This window comes from Apostichopus japonicus, chromosome 1 (assembly GCF_037975245.1).
Source record: "Apostichopus japonicus isolate 1M-3 chromosome 1, ASM3797524v1, whole genome shotgun sequence".
NCBI lineage: Eukaryota > Metazoa > Echinodermata > Holothuroidea > Aspidochirotida > Stichopodidae > Apostichopus > Apostichopus japonicus.
The window spans coordinates 1,764,070-1,782,130 of NC_092561.1; the positions used below are offsets into that span (position 1 = coordinate 1,764,070).

Sequence of the window (18,061 nt, forward strand, 5' to 3'; positions counted from 1 at the left end):
AATAATTAGCCTTGCTCTATATAGTTTGGATAAGCACCAGATCTGGTTGGTGGAAACTGGGGGAGGGGAGGGGAAATCCGGGGTGAGGCCATTCATCTCCCCCCCCCCCGTATCGCCGCCACTGTACGTACATGATTCGTTCTCGAAATCCGTGGATATTCCTAAGCTACTTCTTCAGAATTTGTACACAACAACAACATTTATCTCCCTCCCTGATTTGGATGGCTCATTTTTATTAAAATCAATTAAAACCACTGGTCCAACAAGAAAATGCTTACCATAAACTGACAAACGTACATTGATGACATTTTTACATTTTCTTGAGTAAGGTATAGACCTATTACGTAACAAATAAAGCTCATTATCTTTGGCTCTTCTACTGCATATTCATAAGCTTTTGTACGATAGAAATGAAACAAATTATCGGCATGGCCCAACCCTCCCTACCCATCCTCTGGTAAAAGACCACCCTGAAGTATTCTGAAAGTTATTATCTGACATCTTGAACCTATGTGGACGAAAAACTTGAAAAAAAAACCTTTACAGATTTAAAAGCAAAAGTCCTATACCAATATTCTGTATAAATTGATTGTCTCATTTCTTATTTAAATAACTTGAAAGCCTTCGGGAAAAAATAAGTGAACTTTCCTATGTCTCTCACCGACCTCCCTCCCCCTCCCCCCCCCCCCCTACACACCCTACATCTACCAATGGTGTCAAGTGCAGGGAAATACATCGACTTGATCCAACTGCCCGTGAATGTAGCTAATTCTTACCAAGTGCTAAAAACAAACAATAGCTAAAATTGTAGTTAAAAAATCAAAAGAAGTTTATACAAAATGGTTCAAGTATTTTGTATATAGCGCCATTTCATTATTTTACTTAGTCACTTCACAGTTTTCCAATTCTTTATTTTTCTTTGCGCACCTTGGTTTGCCACTGATTACTTCTCGAATCCGGTAACGCAATCCGTCCTCACAATCACTCCAGTCCGACCAATCACTCCACTCACAAAGGGCAAAGAGATCTGAAAAGATGGAATACCACAGATAACAAGGAAGAAGATGTCAAAGGACAACGCATTTAAAATTCACATGAGAAATGAAAATCAATAACTTCACTTGTAAAGTATCATTTCAAGAGAAAGTCAAGTTGAATCATTATTTTCGACTTCTTTGAGTTTTACATTCAATAATAGTGTTCAAGAAAACCGGTATCTGGACTATACGGAATGTTTTATATGAAATGAAATCCGTATTTAATGTTCATTTAGGGAAATACATCCAAGGGCGATTTTGCTTTGGATCCATGCCAATCATACTTTTGAGATATACTTAAAACTGATTATAATATACTTCATATAGGCTTATAATCTAAGATAATAAACTTACCATAACGAACTTACTACAATATACTTAATAGCCTAGTATATCATCAATCGTTGTACATAATCATTATGTATATAGCGACGAAACAAAAGACAATCACAATTCAATATATAATTATACGTTATTAATTTTTCATATGTCATCCAAGATATTGTCGCTGTGTGGTATGGTACCGGATGGACCGAGGGCCCCATAGACGTTGGGAAGAGGTTCTGGTTTACCTTAACAGGGTCGATTAATACCGTGGTGGTGTAGACAAATATACAGGCATGTAAGGGAAAGAGTAATGGTAACAGCCCTGTAGCCAGTGGGAGCCGTTCGCAAATCAACATCACTGATCCAAGAGTTTTTTTTTATTGTTTACGTTCACTGTGTAAGTTAAGACTCTCAAACTTAATTCGTTGGATATACTTATTGAACATTAATTACTATCGCGTCTCTTTGCAGGATAAATGTTATCCAACACCCCCCCCCCCCGTGTCCACCCCAACACGTGAGGGTCACCTCCACACCCGATACCAACACCCCTTTTAATTCATGTTCTTTCATTCAATTCACTATTCGACGTTTGTTATAGTTTGTCTTTCATGATAACTCCGATACTTACCCTGCATTTTACCTTCTTTCTTGCCCATGTGAGGGCGTCCTGGTCTGTCCCGTCGTTCCTCTTTGGTTCTGTTACGTTGTGGGCGGTCGGGTCTCTCTGGTCTCTCACTGTGTTCTCCATTAGTCATGTTACGATGTGGGCGGTGTGGTCTCTCTGGTCGTCCTGGTTTCTGCTTTCGTCCTGGTCTCCCATTTGGTCGACCTGGTCTCTCCCGCTGTTCTTCATCATCAGTCATGTTACGTTGTGAGCGGTCGGGTCTCTCCGGTCGTTGGGGTCTTTCCCGTCTACCCTCCTTTGTCCTGTTACGTTCATTTCGACCTGGCTTCTCCTTGCGCCCTCTGTGCTCACCACGGGTACGGTTGCCATGAAAACCCCTGCGGCGCTCACCATCCATGTTTTCTCCCTCCATACTGGTCTCTGCATCCTTATTGGTCTCTGTGTCGACAGTGGGCTCTCCATCCATAGTGGGCTCCCCATCCATGTGGTCTACCTGTTGACGTGGGTCTGACGTCTCCTCTTGTTTTCCAAGGTCAGGACAGGTCGTGTTACAGTCAGCAACTTCAGTGGATTCACTATCACCTCCTTCTTGGCTGTCTGGACGTACGTCGCCACCATTTCCCGCGCTTGGTCTTTCAGGGCGTTCCTTTCTTCCCCCTTTCCTCTGTCCTTTGGGACGCCTCAAAGGTTGTTCATCTGGACTGTCATGTGTGACCTCTGTCTGTGGTCCTTAAATTTAAGCATTTAAACTGAAAGGTGAAATATTGTAATGAAAGTACAATGAACAACAAATCTTATATATGTTGTATTCACATTAGGATCGTGTCTCCCTCCCCCTACTACACACACACACAATCCCCCCCCCCCCCCCCCGCCGTCCGACGCATCTCCGAATTTGCTACAGAGCGTATAGTGTTTATTCTATAGTATTCTAATTTCGTTTGTTCAAAGATCAAACTAGACGCATAAGAAAAATTCTTCAGGACAACAAGGTATTTTGCAATTAATATTCAAGGCGTTCGCGTACTTTTCTGTAAATTTGGAGGGATTGCGTAGATATTTTCAGCTGAGTTGGTTTTCTGGCTCTCTACAATCTTTGACAAACACCCCTCTGCGACCCCGTCACCCACTGGATGCCAACATTACGGAACCTCGATGGCTATACATTAATAAACGATAAGTACTTACTGCGTCCTCCTCTCTCGGCATGTACTGCAAGTACAGTCAGAAGGACTAACAGAGAAACAGCTATGTACCACCTCATGACGTCAGCTAAGGAAGGAAAAAATAGGAGACGAATGGATTAAACCATTTTTTTACATTCACTAGATAAATAAATAAATAAGTAATATTTATATATATGATTTATATATATAATTTATATATATAATAAATATATATAATAAATATATATAATAAATATATATAATATATATATATATAAAATATATATATTATATGTAATATATAATATATATATTATATAAATATATATACATATATATATATACATTAATGCTCATATCCTTTAACATACGACGGTTGTAACAAAGTACCGGTAAATCGCCTTATCAATTTGCACACATAAACCACATCTTTTCTTCTGTCATTGCGTCATAGTTATAACTGGACGCCTACCAGAGACATGACCATGGCGCGTGGTTGTCTGACATTTGACCCTTTACGTCAATCACTACGATATGAACACTCTAATCTCGACTCAATCAGGACGCTATCTCTTCTTTTTATATACCCCATTCCCTTCCTGATTTAGATTAGAAACGGTAAACATAAGCCTTCCACTTCCTTTCGGATAACGCAACAATAATATAGAAAGACACAACCAACCTAACACAATGGAAGTATTGCAATGTTATGCTTCCTTACCACCATCTTCAAAACACAAGAGAAAGTGTAATTGTAGCACTTGTAGAAACGCCCCCCCCCCCCCTTTTTCCCATCCCACTTTTTTTCCCTCCTCTTGTGTGTATATTTTGTCGAACTCTATAGGTTTATTGTCATGTTCCTTAAAACAGCGATTTTGTTGAAAGAGATAACTACCTATATCTAGGAGCGACTTGAAGTATGAATATGCAACAGCATGTGTACCAGAATAAATTCCTTTAGTATGTGTGTGATTTGAGTTGAAATACCTAATCTCGCTCTGTGTCTGTACTGGATTTTCGAGAATTCCCCGGATACGAGTATAGGTCCACAAATCCAATGCGGGTGGGTACGAATCAAGCAAATATGTTCTGTTAGAAATACCAGTAGGTGTACGGGGAGCCACTACAACCATGTCTAGCAATCACAAGCAGTGATGACGACATAGGGTTTTATAACTTCCCTGTTCTTACTTTTTTTAAATCTCCATACACCACCCTGAAACATGAATATTCATACAAGTAATTATATGAGCACCTGTTTTTTGTTTGTTTGTATAACTGTACATCCATGTCATGCTTCGAAGCCACCTGGCACTTGTACTGACAGTATATTCAATAGCCTGTTTCTATCAGATAAAGGTTAGGACTGTTCATACTGTCAGTACGAGTGCTTTGAAGCATGATATGAAAGTATATAGAGCGGTATTACTATCCACAGCCTCGCTGAGAATTCCGCGAATCGTACGTGCGTAGGAAGTGTGTTCTTTTATGCATGGAAATAAACTTTCTATAGGAAATATCCTTACAATTGAGCCTAAGTATGTTATGATAAGATGTCCTTCTTGAGGCTCACATAAATATTCATGACAAAAATAATCATTCGAGATTGTGTGACACGCCCCGACATGAATTATACCACAACCGACAAATTTCACAAGTTCTTTTCCTATCTCTGTTGGTCTACTGTCTCATCCAGTTGTAGGAATTCTATGTATCTAGACAGGAAGCTCACCAGCTATAGTTATTAGCATTGTGGGTAGCGGATTACATTAGAATGTATTGTCACCAGTAATCACACCCAAAATAATATGCTACACAATGAAATCACGGCCACACGTATAATATGTCACTGACAAATTTAGGACATTTTCTCCTCACTGATAGTCTCATGTGAAGGATCCTCAATAAACCAGGGTGTATTTTAGAGGGACACAAACTCTAAGAATGTAATTTTGGAAACTTTTAATGAGTTTATAATAAGCTAATCTTTTTATGGTCATTACTGATGACCTATGAAGACGTGCTCAGCGATCATAGGTCGAGGTGAAAATCCAAAACCAAGGAACGCCAATTCTAAATCATGACACGTGCTGTCGGGGCAGAAAACAGGTGAGGGTTTTGAATCCAGTCTCAAGAAGAAATTCCACTACATTTTACCGAAATCTCGACTTTTTACATCTCAAATTTGGATTAGTTCGTCTCAGACTTGTCTTGACAAGTAGGATGGATGCCTGAGCTGACCCTCTGCCCCACCCCTGTTCCTACGCCCTGTATGCTATTGTATGCTAACTAAAACAAAAATATATAGCAATGGACTCACACTGTGACTGTAAACATTGCACTTTAGATGGATCTTCATGAAAAAGGAAATATTGAGATTTTAACTTTCAAGTTTTGAAATGGTGCAATTTAGTCTTACTTCGAATTATCGGTCTCACTCTGTATTTGTATAACAAATAGTTTATAGAACAATCTACACCACAACATATCTATACTTTGTAAGGAGAAAGATTTGAGTACGAAACGTAAAATGAGAACTGAGTCTTAAAATCTTGTGATTAATATTCAAGTTATAAGTTAATAATCAAAATATTCAAATGTAATAATCTTACCAGTTGTCTTCAATCGGATGAGCTACAGATGACAAACTATATTGGATATATCTATGGCTGTCTTCTGAACTTCTCTGGTCGCCCCGGTTTCTCTGTTCTCTGAGTCTCTGGCACAAGTGATAGAATAATATATATCGAAAGTTCAGTTCCTGGCTGCTACTGCTGCTGTTGGCGTCCCAGGAATTGAGCTTGTAGACACGTGATGACGCATAAGCCCCTGGAAGTATTTAAATCCTCTTTGTTTCCTGATTCGGCATTTATCATCCATCCAGGTGCAATAACAATGACTATAGACGATAGAATGTGCAACCGGAAGTGGTTCCTGATAAACCGGGAGGTTGGAGGCGGGGTCAGAAGGAGGTAGCGATTGCGGCTAAATTTGAGGTTTGTAATTTTTTGGTAATGCACATTGAATCAGGAAAAATGAAAACAGCATATTCCCAGAAATTTGCAGAATTTAATTGAGAGCTGCTCCGAAATACCTCTGAAAATGGACTCTCCCTGTCACGACCTCATCATAACTTAAAGTACCATTGATATGCAAATGTTGAAAAGCACTTGCTTATAACTTCCATCTTCATCAGCAAGTAGATAAAAAATAAACCACAGAGAAACACTTAACTAGAACAGACTTAGAAGAAAGAAAAACATACAACAACCACAGAGAAATCTTCAGCAATGTAACTTGTTCACAATTTCACAACAATTACATGTAGTTACATTTTGCACTGTCCCGAGTCACCGACATTTGCTGACCCTTTTTGTCTGTTGATTTTTTTTAAACTTCTAAATAGTTTCAAATTATTGGAATGAAATTATTTTAATGAAAAAAACATCATTTGTTCAACTTTCCATTTCCATCACCCACAACCCCATCCCGCCCTCCCCCCCCCCCCGCCCCCTCGTCGCAAACAGCCCCGTTACATTTCATTCCGAACCAGAAAAGTCCGTGGACACAAAATAATTCTAAAGCGAATCTCTTACTGACTCGCCAACCACCAACATCGTGCGACTACGTCATCCCTTCAGTGAACATTATCTGCTTGACCATCACTGGGTCATTAGGTTAGAATCACTGTAATAGCTAAGACTTCGTAGATGTAAACGAAGGAAACGGAAGTCATTTAAGAGTTGATAGATAAATTTAAAAAAACAGTTTTCCCTCCTTGTAAAAACCGGTAGATTTACCTTTATAATGTGTGCCACGTAGGTTATTAGGTCACACTGAATTCCATTTCAGACTTGAACTTTAAAGCATTATGCCTCTTATTTCTTTCGTACAGGGAGAGGGGGACTAGGTCAATTGTATCAAAGTTATCGACTATTGATCCAGTTAACAGTGACTTTAGGCACATATTTGATAATATATACATTGCAGATCATTAAAAACCACCGCTATCAGCTCAGCTCAGATCGCATCAAACTTTCCAACTAATTTGACCCGTTATTAATCTGTGGCTTATCAATTTAGGTGGTCGTACTACAAATGTAACACAGACCATTATAGATGGCAGTTCCTCAAATATATATATAGTCACATATATTACATGCTTTAAAAATAACACTGTCAATTCACTGTAGAATGTTACTCAAACGGTGATATGTTGCTCATGTGAAGGTACAAAAAAAAAAACATGTTTTGGTCGAGTTTTAGAATTTGTAACAACAATGGTTTAACATTATACATAAAGTCCTGTACTGAGGAGCCGAAGTCATGATTAATTTGGCCTCAAAGATGCATTCCGGAAATTTAGCATATTTTAAAGCGTATATCTTAGAAACCAATAGATAGAGAAACGTAACTAACACTAATCAATTCTTGGGGCGGGCGGGGGGGGGGGGGCGGCTAAAACATGTCAAGACGAAACTTCCTGCTTATATATAACGTCGTCCATTAAGTTGGGCTAAACTTGCCATCAAGCCAAGACGCTTTCCAAACATTACCAATCCATTCCAATATCGATAATTTTAATTTTTTTTTTATTCTGGCAAATATTTCTACCTGAAAATTTCGTTATATTCAGTATAACTTCCAAAAATGTTAAAGTTAAAATCGAATAATGGTCACCCATGTGCCAACTGCAACCAGGGAGTTGTTCCATAACAACTCCCAGCTGCAACAAACATTTTTCACTCAAGCCAATCGATCTAAACGGAGACACTTAATAATTCTATAAATCAGTTGTGCGCCACCAATTCCTGCGTTTTAGCGTCTTGCTTAGTAAGGTGGTTTGTTACATCGCAGAACGGGCACTATTCATAACTCCCAATATCGTGCACCCGATTATAAAAGTGGGGAAGGGGTGGGGGAGGGGGCCCTACAAAATAAAAAAATACAGACGGTTCGTCAAAATAGTTGAGATTTTAATCATACATTGGTCACAAGGTATCCGCGATTTAACCTGTATAGTCACAGGCCGCTTGGATCCTCTTGTCATACAGGTTCCACCTATCCCCGTACCCCCTCCCCCCAAACCCTTCTCCCCTCCCACACCTTGACCGAAAGAATTGTTTGCGATACCTATGCGGAGTAAAGACTAACACGACATACCGTAGACTGAGTATCTATTCTAAACGACCCTCTCAAAAGAAAAAAACAACTGCTTCCTCTTTTCGATTGAGTTATGCATTGAATTTCATCTTGTTGGAGAATAGAGGGGGCGCAGAAGGGATAGGGAGGCATATGTTAATTACGTGCCGTTACCGAGAAACAATCATTTTCAGGAAATTATCTAGAAAGTTACGATTTTTTTACTAGCGTAACTTTGTCATATTGAATAATTTAAAAGGAAATTAGAAAATCGACGATACAGGAACACGATTAAAGGAGCCTTCCCTCATTTTAACAGAGAACTATAAATATAAGATTTTGACATAGCAAGATTACATTTTAGGGTTATTTAATGTTGTCAATTAATTTTCTTGTCGTCATCTACCTAGCCAAAGTACTAAAACGCTGTTGTCCATATGAACTCTATAACGCGGTTCAAACTGACTGACCTACTTGCCCCGACTGACGATGGGAGATGGGGCCATGGCGAACGTCACTGTCTGTGTGGTTACCAAAGGAATCGGCATAACTTAACCTTGATAACAGCCACTTCGTCATACCTAAGTTAGTACAGGCGTAAACTTTAAACATCTTAAAAATAATGAATTGTTCATGTTGGCATTTTTTAACTGTCTTATGCAAACATTCGAACTTATGCTAGGATTAGCTATCCATAAGTTATATTTTTGGCAGATTTACCTTCATCGATCAAGTAAAACCAGCGCTTGTGGCGGCCATCTCCCCCCCCCCCCAAAAAGCAAGAAAACAAAAAGCAACGCACGTACAACACCCCCCCCCCCAAGAAAAACAACTATGACGTAGATTCAAAAGACAGTCAAACAATGGTCACAGTGCTCAAAACTTCACATTACGTAAGAAATATTACTACCCGTGACATTCAAAGCATTCTTCTCCACTGATGTACCGAGATATTTATTTCTTGATCTTAACACTTTTGAATGAAGGGGACTGCACTATAAAGGGTGACTAGTGACCCTCCCAAAATGTAGCCTACCAGTTTTGAAAGCTTCTAGCCGTCTTAGAGTGGCTAAAGTTTGGAGCCAATACAGCTGACCTTTATAGGCATTAAGCATTCCAAATGCACCACATGCATTAGAAGGAAACAAAAACAATACAAAAAACAACAGCACAGAAGTACTACCGGGATTCCGAATAAGGCGTTTCTAGCTGTAATTTAAGAAGGAGGGGGGGGGGGGTGACATAACAAGTTAAAGAGAACAATATTCCACACTGTTAGTTACAAACCCATGACAATATCTCGTCCCTTATTAGAGACATGGTTATTGAATATGACATATGTTGACCGACTCAGTATCCTCACCTTAGCCCAGGAAGTGGAACTCAGTAGGTAGTATGTGATGTCAACACGGTATGTGTTCCTCAAAAGCTTTACGCATACTCTCCTATAAATAATACGATTTCTGCAGATTTATACTTCAAACTGTGATATACTTTTAAATATTTGCTTAGCTGTCCATTATGTTCTATGTCAGTTGAGAAATTCATGATTTTTTTTTCTCGAAATATATATGTTAATATAATGTATAATAACTTTCCGTTGTAGAAAAAAATATTATGATGATTTTGAAGATAACGGCAAAAACATCGTCAGAGCATTTGACATAATGAGATCCCATAACTCTACTATTGCCAGATGCCTTCACAAAATAATATCACCAAATCTGGCAATCAACTTGAACCGGCGGAATATCCCTTTTAATTCCCATTTTTTTTAAAAAAGAAACAAAAAGTGCATTTTACACTTCCCGTGTCGTAATTAGTTGAGTGATACAAACAAAGAAAGTTTTTTGGCCTCATAAATTTCTAATTTTCGGTGGTTGTGATTTCACTTATTGTGAGAAAAATGAGATAATTAAACTGATTATTTATTTAGCCTGAACCATATAGAAAGACTTAGTCAAACTCGTCTGAGTTTCTTGTTAATCTCACATTACGAAATGCATTATTCACGTTTTGCGTTGGAACCATGCATAATGTTGGTCGCCATTTATTGATGAATGAAATAATATGAACGTGTTAAAATTAAAGTAACCACTGTAACAGCTATTTCATCACTATATTATCCGTGTATTTTTTATTTATCTTCTACGTTCTACCACGCAGATTTCGGTTTCAGATAGACATTTCGTTCATAATTAATTCTAAAAGATAGGTAACCTGTTGCAACATCAATTATGTAGGAATATATATATTTTATATATGTATATATCTTTTAATTCCAGGTACAATATACCAATTGTATTTCTATCTTTGTCGCAAATTTCCGTCAATTCAATCATGTAACAGATTAGTCGGCTCAGTTGATTCCTTCGTTCCTTAAAATAGAAATATATGTAATGAAAATGACAATTAATTCATAAGCATCCTGTTAATTTTCTCTTTGCTGAACAAAGCTCGCCTGCCGGAACTATTAACAAAACTATTGCATGCGGAAATCGAACAAGAAAAAGTACTAAATTTACAAACTTATTACAGTATCCCGGATAAACAACAATGAATTGTGTAGATTAATAAATGAATATTCATATCCCTTTGCAGCTGGTCATTGTTTTGTGTGCACCATTGTACTACGATATAACGAAATACCTGAGATAGTCAGTGACGCGCACTATGTACGCAGCATTATATGTAGTGATTTAACAGCTCGCTCATCACAAGGCATTTACGTTATTTGCTCATAAGATACATGAAGAGCGTACAGTATACACATATGAGAGTTACGACGTTAAAAGGAACAATAACGGGTAAAAAGTCGCTATTTTGCTTTAGGGAGATCATGAAACTTGACAATTTTTGTGGATACGATTATTAGTGAACAGTCGCAATGGATTCACCAGAGAGTGAGGAGGAAGGTCGATTCGTAGACTATTTTGCTGTATGCGGTTTAGATCCTTTGGACGGAGTTGAACCTAATGAATTAACGGGTAGGTTAACGTTATACAGCAGCCTAGTGTTAACACATCGATATACGCAATATTCCAACAAGCTAGACCATTTTCATAGCATGAACTATAATTACTCAAAGTATCAGTACGAAAGGCAGAAAGCCTGGATGCAAACTGTTTCTTGGCACAGTCAGTACGTGTATCAACTTTTAATGATCTTTTAAATGACGCTTGTGTCAAGTAGCGTAGACAACTAATATTGGTGACTGTTAATAAGTGTCATACATGACATAGGCTTATGTGGTAATTGTAATTGCTATGAACAATGTAAGGGGGCATTAGGCTATTTGAGAAAAACTTGAGACTGGTTCGTCAGGTAATGTCACTTTCAGCTGCCTAGGCCTAATCCAACTTCCAAGTAGAAACAGGCATTGCATTTACTTTAAATTGCTAACAAAGACCCAGATATATTAATTATAGACCTAGTTTAGTTTAGTGGCAACAAAATATCAGGAGGGACATTATAATATAAGGTCCCAATCAAGGACGCAATGAAGAAACTTTAAACACATTAAGAAACCTCAAATCCTATTGCAATTGTTAAAATAACCATGATGGTGCATTTGTATTTGTATGTATGTATGTATGTATGTATGTATGTATGTATGTATTTTAGATCCTCCTGCAAGCAGGAACTCTCGAAGAAGCCTTATTGGCTTATCAAAGCCGCAAGGCGCAAGCTGACCGAAGTCAGTCTCTTACATTCATATTTAACGTCTATGATTATGAATTGTCAATTGTCAACAACTCTGTAACTGGACGACGTACATTAATCTTGGAGTGACTTGAACCGGGCACCTTATGATTGGAAGGCACCGGCGTTAACCACTGAGCTAACACTCCTCATTTCATATCCTTTTGTGCATTTAGAACTTAGGACCGTTCTGTTAGGTCACTGATGTAAGCACTCAGTTACCAACCGAATATGCATGCAACATCTTTAAACAAGGGAAATAATGATCTCATATTGAATTTGTAGTATGGTGGTGTGCGGTCATTTCTGTCCCCTTAGTTTCACTTACTATGTTATATACAGTATTCAGTTAAATACTGATAGATGTTTTTGTCGTGTTCGTTATACAGTAGTCAAATTGTAACCACTGTTTCAATCGCAACTTTAGTCTGCAGAACCGTAATGGAAACGGTCAAAATTGCCACAGAGAAACAAGGAAACATCAGCTTTGTTTGTATTTTTTTTAAGCCCAAACAGGGATCAGAATTAAAATGTACTAGTGTTCTGCTACTGTTGGTTTGTAGGACAAACTTTTAGTAGAAGACCCTCACACCATTCTTCAGTCCGAACTGACTTCAAACCTTCAAGAAACATCCCCACATAGTCCTGTTTGGTTCTAGGTTACTTTATAATTACAGAAAAGCTTTATACAATATGATTGCAGAGCTCTGCTAAATTTATCTAGATATCATGTGTGCAGTCAATTTCACTTTCTTGTAAGATATAAATCTATGACAACCGTGACTGTGACAACCTTGAGATCAAAGCATCAGTGTTTGGCTGGTTTTTGTTTGTATCTTAAACGGAAGCACTCATGACAGAGAAGGAAAGCAACAACATTAATAACTGAACTGCAAGCCCTGTGAGCTGTCAATCAAATGTTTGAAATTGTAAAGAATTAACCAGCCCTTAAATATTGATTTGATATATGACCTAGGCCATAATCTTGTAAAATCTTTGTGTATCCTTTTTTCCAAACACACCCATAGTGTATTTATGATCTTAAAGGCCCACAACCCTGGGTCATTAATGAGGACTGTGCCACGACCCACAAGACTCGGGCCACACTTCATAATCGATGCCCAGATTACATCTAGTTTAATATTCTATTGACATGATATTAAAAAAAGATCTGATTCAAACAGTGTCTGTTGTCAAGCTCCATGTGATACTCAAGTATTTTTGTTGTTGGAAGTTCTGCACCTCTAAATTACTCTCCTTGTCAGGAATGTACAAATTTAGACAATTTACCTAGGTGTCTCATGAAATGAGAATTTACTTTGACTGATGATGGGAAGTAAAGTTTGCATTGAAATTTTAAACATCAGTGACCAAATTTGACTTTTTTTTTTTAAGACTTTAAGATTCTTTTCACCATTTACAGGCATGCTTGAAGAACAGAACTTTACTTGACATGCAAACTGTTGTTATTATTGCAAACCTTGTGCCTTCTGTTGCTTCATAAATTACAGTATAAGTATATTCCCCGATATTGTAATTTCACATTTCACTACACTCATTACTTCCCCTACAACCTGTGTGCAATTTAGAGGCTCTCTGTAAATAACTGTATGATCCAGGCGCTATATATAAACTTGTGATGTAAGCCGGGGTTCAAGTGACATGGAACCTGTGACGTCTTTGGATGATTTACGATGCATTGTGTGGAGATATTCTGTTGTCAATGACAATGCTGCCAAGACTGTGTGCTTGATCATGAGTCTATAGATCATTCAGAGAGTTCCATTGTTCTTAAATCTACTGTTATCCCCATTGTGAACTTTTGTTTACAGAGTACATATGGCAAGACTAAAGTACAACCTTGATTTATTGGTTTCAAAGATAAATTGTTAATACTGCTGGCAAAGATAATCATGATAGGTCATATACTGTATGTCTATCTGTTCTTTGCTGCAACAACTTAACCTGTCCTTAACTTGATCGTAGATCATGAAACAGATTACAGAAACAAAACATCGCCACGACGACCATGTATGTGATCACAACCCTGAATCCTGTGTTCCTTGTTGGAGCTGATCATTAAAGCTATTCTGGAACATGAGACAATTCTATAGTATTTTTAAGTATTGCCCACTAGGCAGACTTGAGAAGTAGTTTATACCAAAATGTAGTAGTAAATGTAGCAAACCTTTCAATAAATCATGAAGTCGCCAACTTAAAAAAAGTATAAAAAGTGACTTTTCTCTCGCCACCCCTCTCTCTCTCTCTGTTGTGTCTTTTTTTGATCACACACCACTGTGGCAAATATATCGTGAAGAAACAAATCTCTATAATATTAGTGTACAATATATACCATTGACTGTTATAAAGCGAGTCAGTGTAGTAGTACTGTACATAGAGACAGTACAGTACTATGCTGATTAATATATACCAGTATGTTCCATACTGGTCATGGGTACCAGTCTTAACACTTGAAGATGAATAATTTGTGACAACTTTGATATTTGATCTGCCATTGATAACAATCATAACATTACAGGGTACAGTCTATGTATTTAGGGTTCTGTAACTTGATATGTTTAGTTTGCAGAATTGGATAATGGAGTTTTGTTATCGCTTTTTCCACTCATTTTCGAAACTGACTTCATTCACCATGACTTGACTGCCCCTTGTGATGATGACAAATAAAGGTGCCCTTGCCTCCCTGGGTATTTAACAAAGTGGTCAGATGGTGAGGAACACACTCTCGTCCTTCAGATGAAGGTCGTTACGTTGCGATCATGATCCTGGGAGCAAAATGAGCGTGATGATTTCACACTTTCTGGTAATTCTCTGAAAAACTCATTGAAAAGAGAATGATTTGAACTTTAGCTGACAATTATGCATTCATCCATCGTCATCACGTGAACGAATCTAGGGTATCAAATGAGGAGAGCGATTCGAAAGGTACCAATCTTGTACTTTCTGTAGGTTGATCTGGAATATGGCACGTTTTGATGGGAGACAGGTTAAAGTATCGCAGCTTGAAAATTACCTCATTTGTTTTAGAATATACTTTTGATTCTTAAATTTTTTTACTTCGTTCCTCACTTAACTGTCTCCCCAAAACCTTAGCACTCTCGTTCTACCGTGCCTAGAATGAACTGGTAACCTTTAAACACTGCGCGCACTCTATGACCGGCTCCTCCGGTCAATGCCCTCCCTTCTCATTCTACCATCCAAACTGCCGAAATCATACGATTCTTAAAAAATACTGCTTACTTTGTGAACCAACTGTACACCAATACAAATGATGGTGAGCAAAATGTTGTCTCGTCTGAACTTAAATGCAGAGATTCTGTGTATCAGTAATTTACTGTAGGGGTGACTGTTGGATATGTTATGTGTGTGTTATACAATCTACTACAAATCTATTATCCATCCATCCTTGTCTCTTCCTCGTTAAAGATACTTCAGCCTTTTTTCGACATTCGTTACTTGAGTCACCAATTGATAGAAATATCTTTATGACTAATTTAAGAAATTGCGCGAGTCTGAAAATAATTGGGTCAGGATGATCAAGGTTGTACATGTACAGTAAGCTGTAGACCTAAATATTTTAGGTCACCCATTTAAATGCCAAAAAAAAAAAATTAATCAGTAGCTTTCCAGAAAAAAAAAAAATTAATCGTAGCTTTAAAAAAAAAAAGAAGGGAGAATGAGAACAAACTAAGAGTTATCCAATGATCAGAATGTGAGCTAGTATTGTATGCTGGAATTATTAATTAAATACAAAAAAAAACTCAAGAAAATAAATAAGTACCTTTCCAATAAAAAAGGGAGAACGAGAACAAACGTAGCAATGTGAGCAAGTATTATATGCTGGAATGAGCAAAATAGTTTATTAATAAGTTTATTTTCCATCGGCATATTTTGAATCTGACCAAAATGTGTAAATTTTCACATACCTTTATACAGTTATTTGATGCAGTATATACAGTAGTTGTCATAGTGATTTGGCTGCTGGTAACTAGGGAGTAACAAATCTCTTTATTTAATCCAATATATAGAAAACTTTTGTTCCCCCAATTTCATGTTATATGTCGTTTGCTTTCTTTTTGCAACCCTCTGAACTTTATTTAAAATTTCTCATATTTTGGGTGAATTTGCAGATTGAACAAATTATCCTATCAAGTGGATTCTAACAACTTCACTGTTTTAATGCTTCAGGATTGTGCAGGTTCAAAGCAAACTGCAGAGCAAGGACTGTTATTATATTCAGTCAATTGCCTGCACAATTGTTACTGATGATAGGTATTTTGATTTTGTTAGTTTAAGTTATCAGCTTGTCCAAGCTTAAAAACGTCAGTTAATCTAATAATCTACTGTTGTGTGATAAGGGGTTTAACCCAAGCACAAAATTACTGTCGTTCTGGAGTGCAGTTGTGCACAAATGGATATTTAAGTCAGTTAAATACAAACTTCAAGGATTTATTATAGTACATCAAGAAGAGGACTAGAAGTGGCTGTTGTATTAAGTAATCTCTGGTCACATGTTGTAAGAGATCTCTGGTCACATGATCCCCAGAGTGTTGACACTAAGATGTTGATCACTCTTATATAATTGAGGTATCAAAACTGGTCGCAATTTCTCTTGCCGTATATTCCAACTCGCACACTTCGTTCTTCCAACAAACTGTATTTAACTGTTCCTAAACCACGCTGGTAGAACTATGGATTTACTTCGCTCCTCGCTTACCTGTCTCCTCACAACCTTAGCACCTCATTCTACCGTGCCTATAAAGTCCTGGTAAAATAATAACACTGTGCGCCCTCTATGACCGAACCCCCCCCTCGGTCACTCCTCACTACTCATTCTACCATTAAAAGTGTCTTCACGTGAATTTCTTGTGGATATATTTCCCTTGGATTTCGTCTTGGTTTTCTTTAGCGATCTTTGGAAGTTTCTTTCCTCGGATTCTTAGGAGTATTGCAGTCCTTTCCAGCCCGATAAGTATCCTTTTTTGTTGAAAGGGAGGGTTTTGGGGACTGTTTTTATTCCTAGTGCGTTTCCGCCCTTAGGTTTTTTGCGGGGGTAGCAGTTCCGCGAACTGCCTAGGTTTCCCGCCAATTTCCCTTCCCCACGCTATAGGCGTGTCGTTGTATTTTCATGTTCATAGCATGTCTACATTGTATTTCTATTCACGATTTCTTCTTCTATATTTCGCTCTCTCATGTTCTTTTTCAGCTTGTGTTGATTTTGTTAGGCCACTTCGTAGCGTTTTTCGTATTTGCCGTTGCTAGGTTACGCTACGTACCTCTACTCACCGTTATGTACCTCCCGTTCTCTCCCGTTCTCTTGTTAGTTTGCTTTTTTTCCGTAAGCTTAAGAGTTAAGTCTTTCCTTAATTCGAGCGTTTTAGTTTGTCTCGTAACCAGCTGAAGTTTTTTTTTTAACTTTTCGTTGTTTCGGCCAGGCAGAACCTGGGTCGAACACGATTTGTGTCCTAAGTGTAGAACCTACACCAGACGGGACCCATGCCTGGTCTGCAAAAAATTTTCGCCAGCCCAGTGGCACTAGATAGACCAGTGGCTTACGAGTCTAAGAAGCAAGCTTTAGGGCAGGCTGGACTTGATTCCTTAGGCCATCGGTGCCCCAGAAAAAGATATAGGAGAGACAAGAGAGAGAGAGAGAGGAGGAGGGAGAAGTGGTGAGAGAGGTGGAGGAAAGTGGCCAGGAGAGGGCCGAAGGAGAGGTGGAGAGAGAGAGAAAGAGTACCCCTAACGGTCCCGGCGACGTCCGGTTGATTACGGCCAGAGGGAAGGGCAGGAGCAAGGCTCCCGCCAAGAAAAGACCTCTTGAGAAGAGGCACGGCTCGGCCGGGCTAGAGGCAACGTCTCAGTCCGGGTCGCAGCAAAGAGTAGCCCTAACGGTCCCGGCGACGTCCGGTTGATTACGGCCAGAGGGAAGGGCAGGAGCAAGGCTCCCGCCAAGAAAAGACCTCTTGAGAAGAGGCACTGCTCGGCCGGGCTAGAGGCAACGTCTCAGTCCGGGTCGCAGCAAGAGAGACCCATGGAGC

At 38.5% G+C, this 18,061-nt stretch overlaps 2 protein-coding genes across 2 annotated transcripts in view; one reads left to right on the plus strand and one right to left on the minus strand.

Annotated features, from left to right (window-relative positions):
* Window positions 1–199: 199 nt before the first annotated feature.
* Window positions 200–5,932, minus strand: LOC139976237 (uncharacterized). The gene is made up of 4 exons (XM_071984822.1): window positions 5,771–5,932; window positions 3,181–3,264; window positions 1,996–2,721; window positions 200–1,027 (listed from the first exon to the last, which is right to left on the minus strand). Exons 2-4 carry the CDS (start codon window positions 3,254–3,256, stop codon window positions 879–881), a joined length of 951 nt encoding a protein of 316 aa, XP_071840923.1. The 5' UTR covers window positions 3,257–3,264; window positions 5,771–5,932; the 3' UTR covers window positions 200–878.
* A 5,055-nt stretch (window positions 5,933–10,987) lies between these two features.
* The window catches only part of LOC139976270 (DENN domain-containing protein 5B-like), an 80,190-nt gene continuing 73,116 nt past the window's right edge, over window positions 10,988–18,061 (plus strand). Inside the window, exon 1 of the mRNA XM_071984949.1 lies at window positions 10,988–11,287. Coding sequence (XP_071841050.1) covers window positions 11,188–11,287 — 100 coding nt within the window. The 5' untranslated portion in view covers window positions 10,988–11,187. The remainder of the gene's footprint in view (window positions 11,288–18,061) is intronic.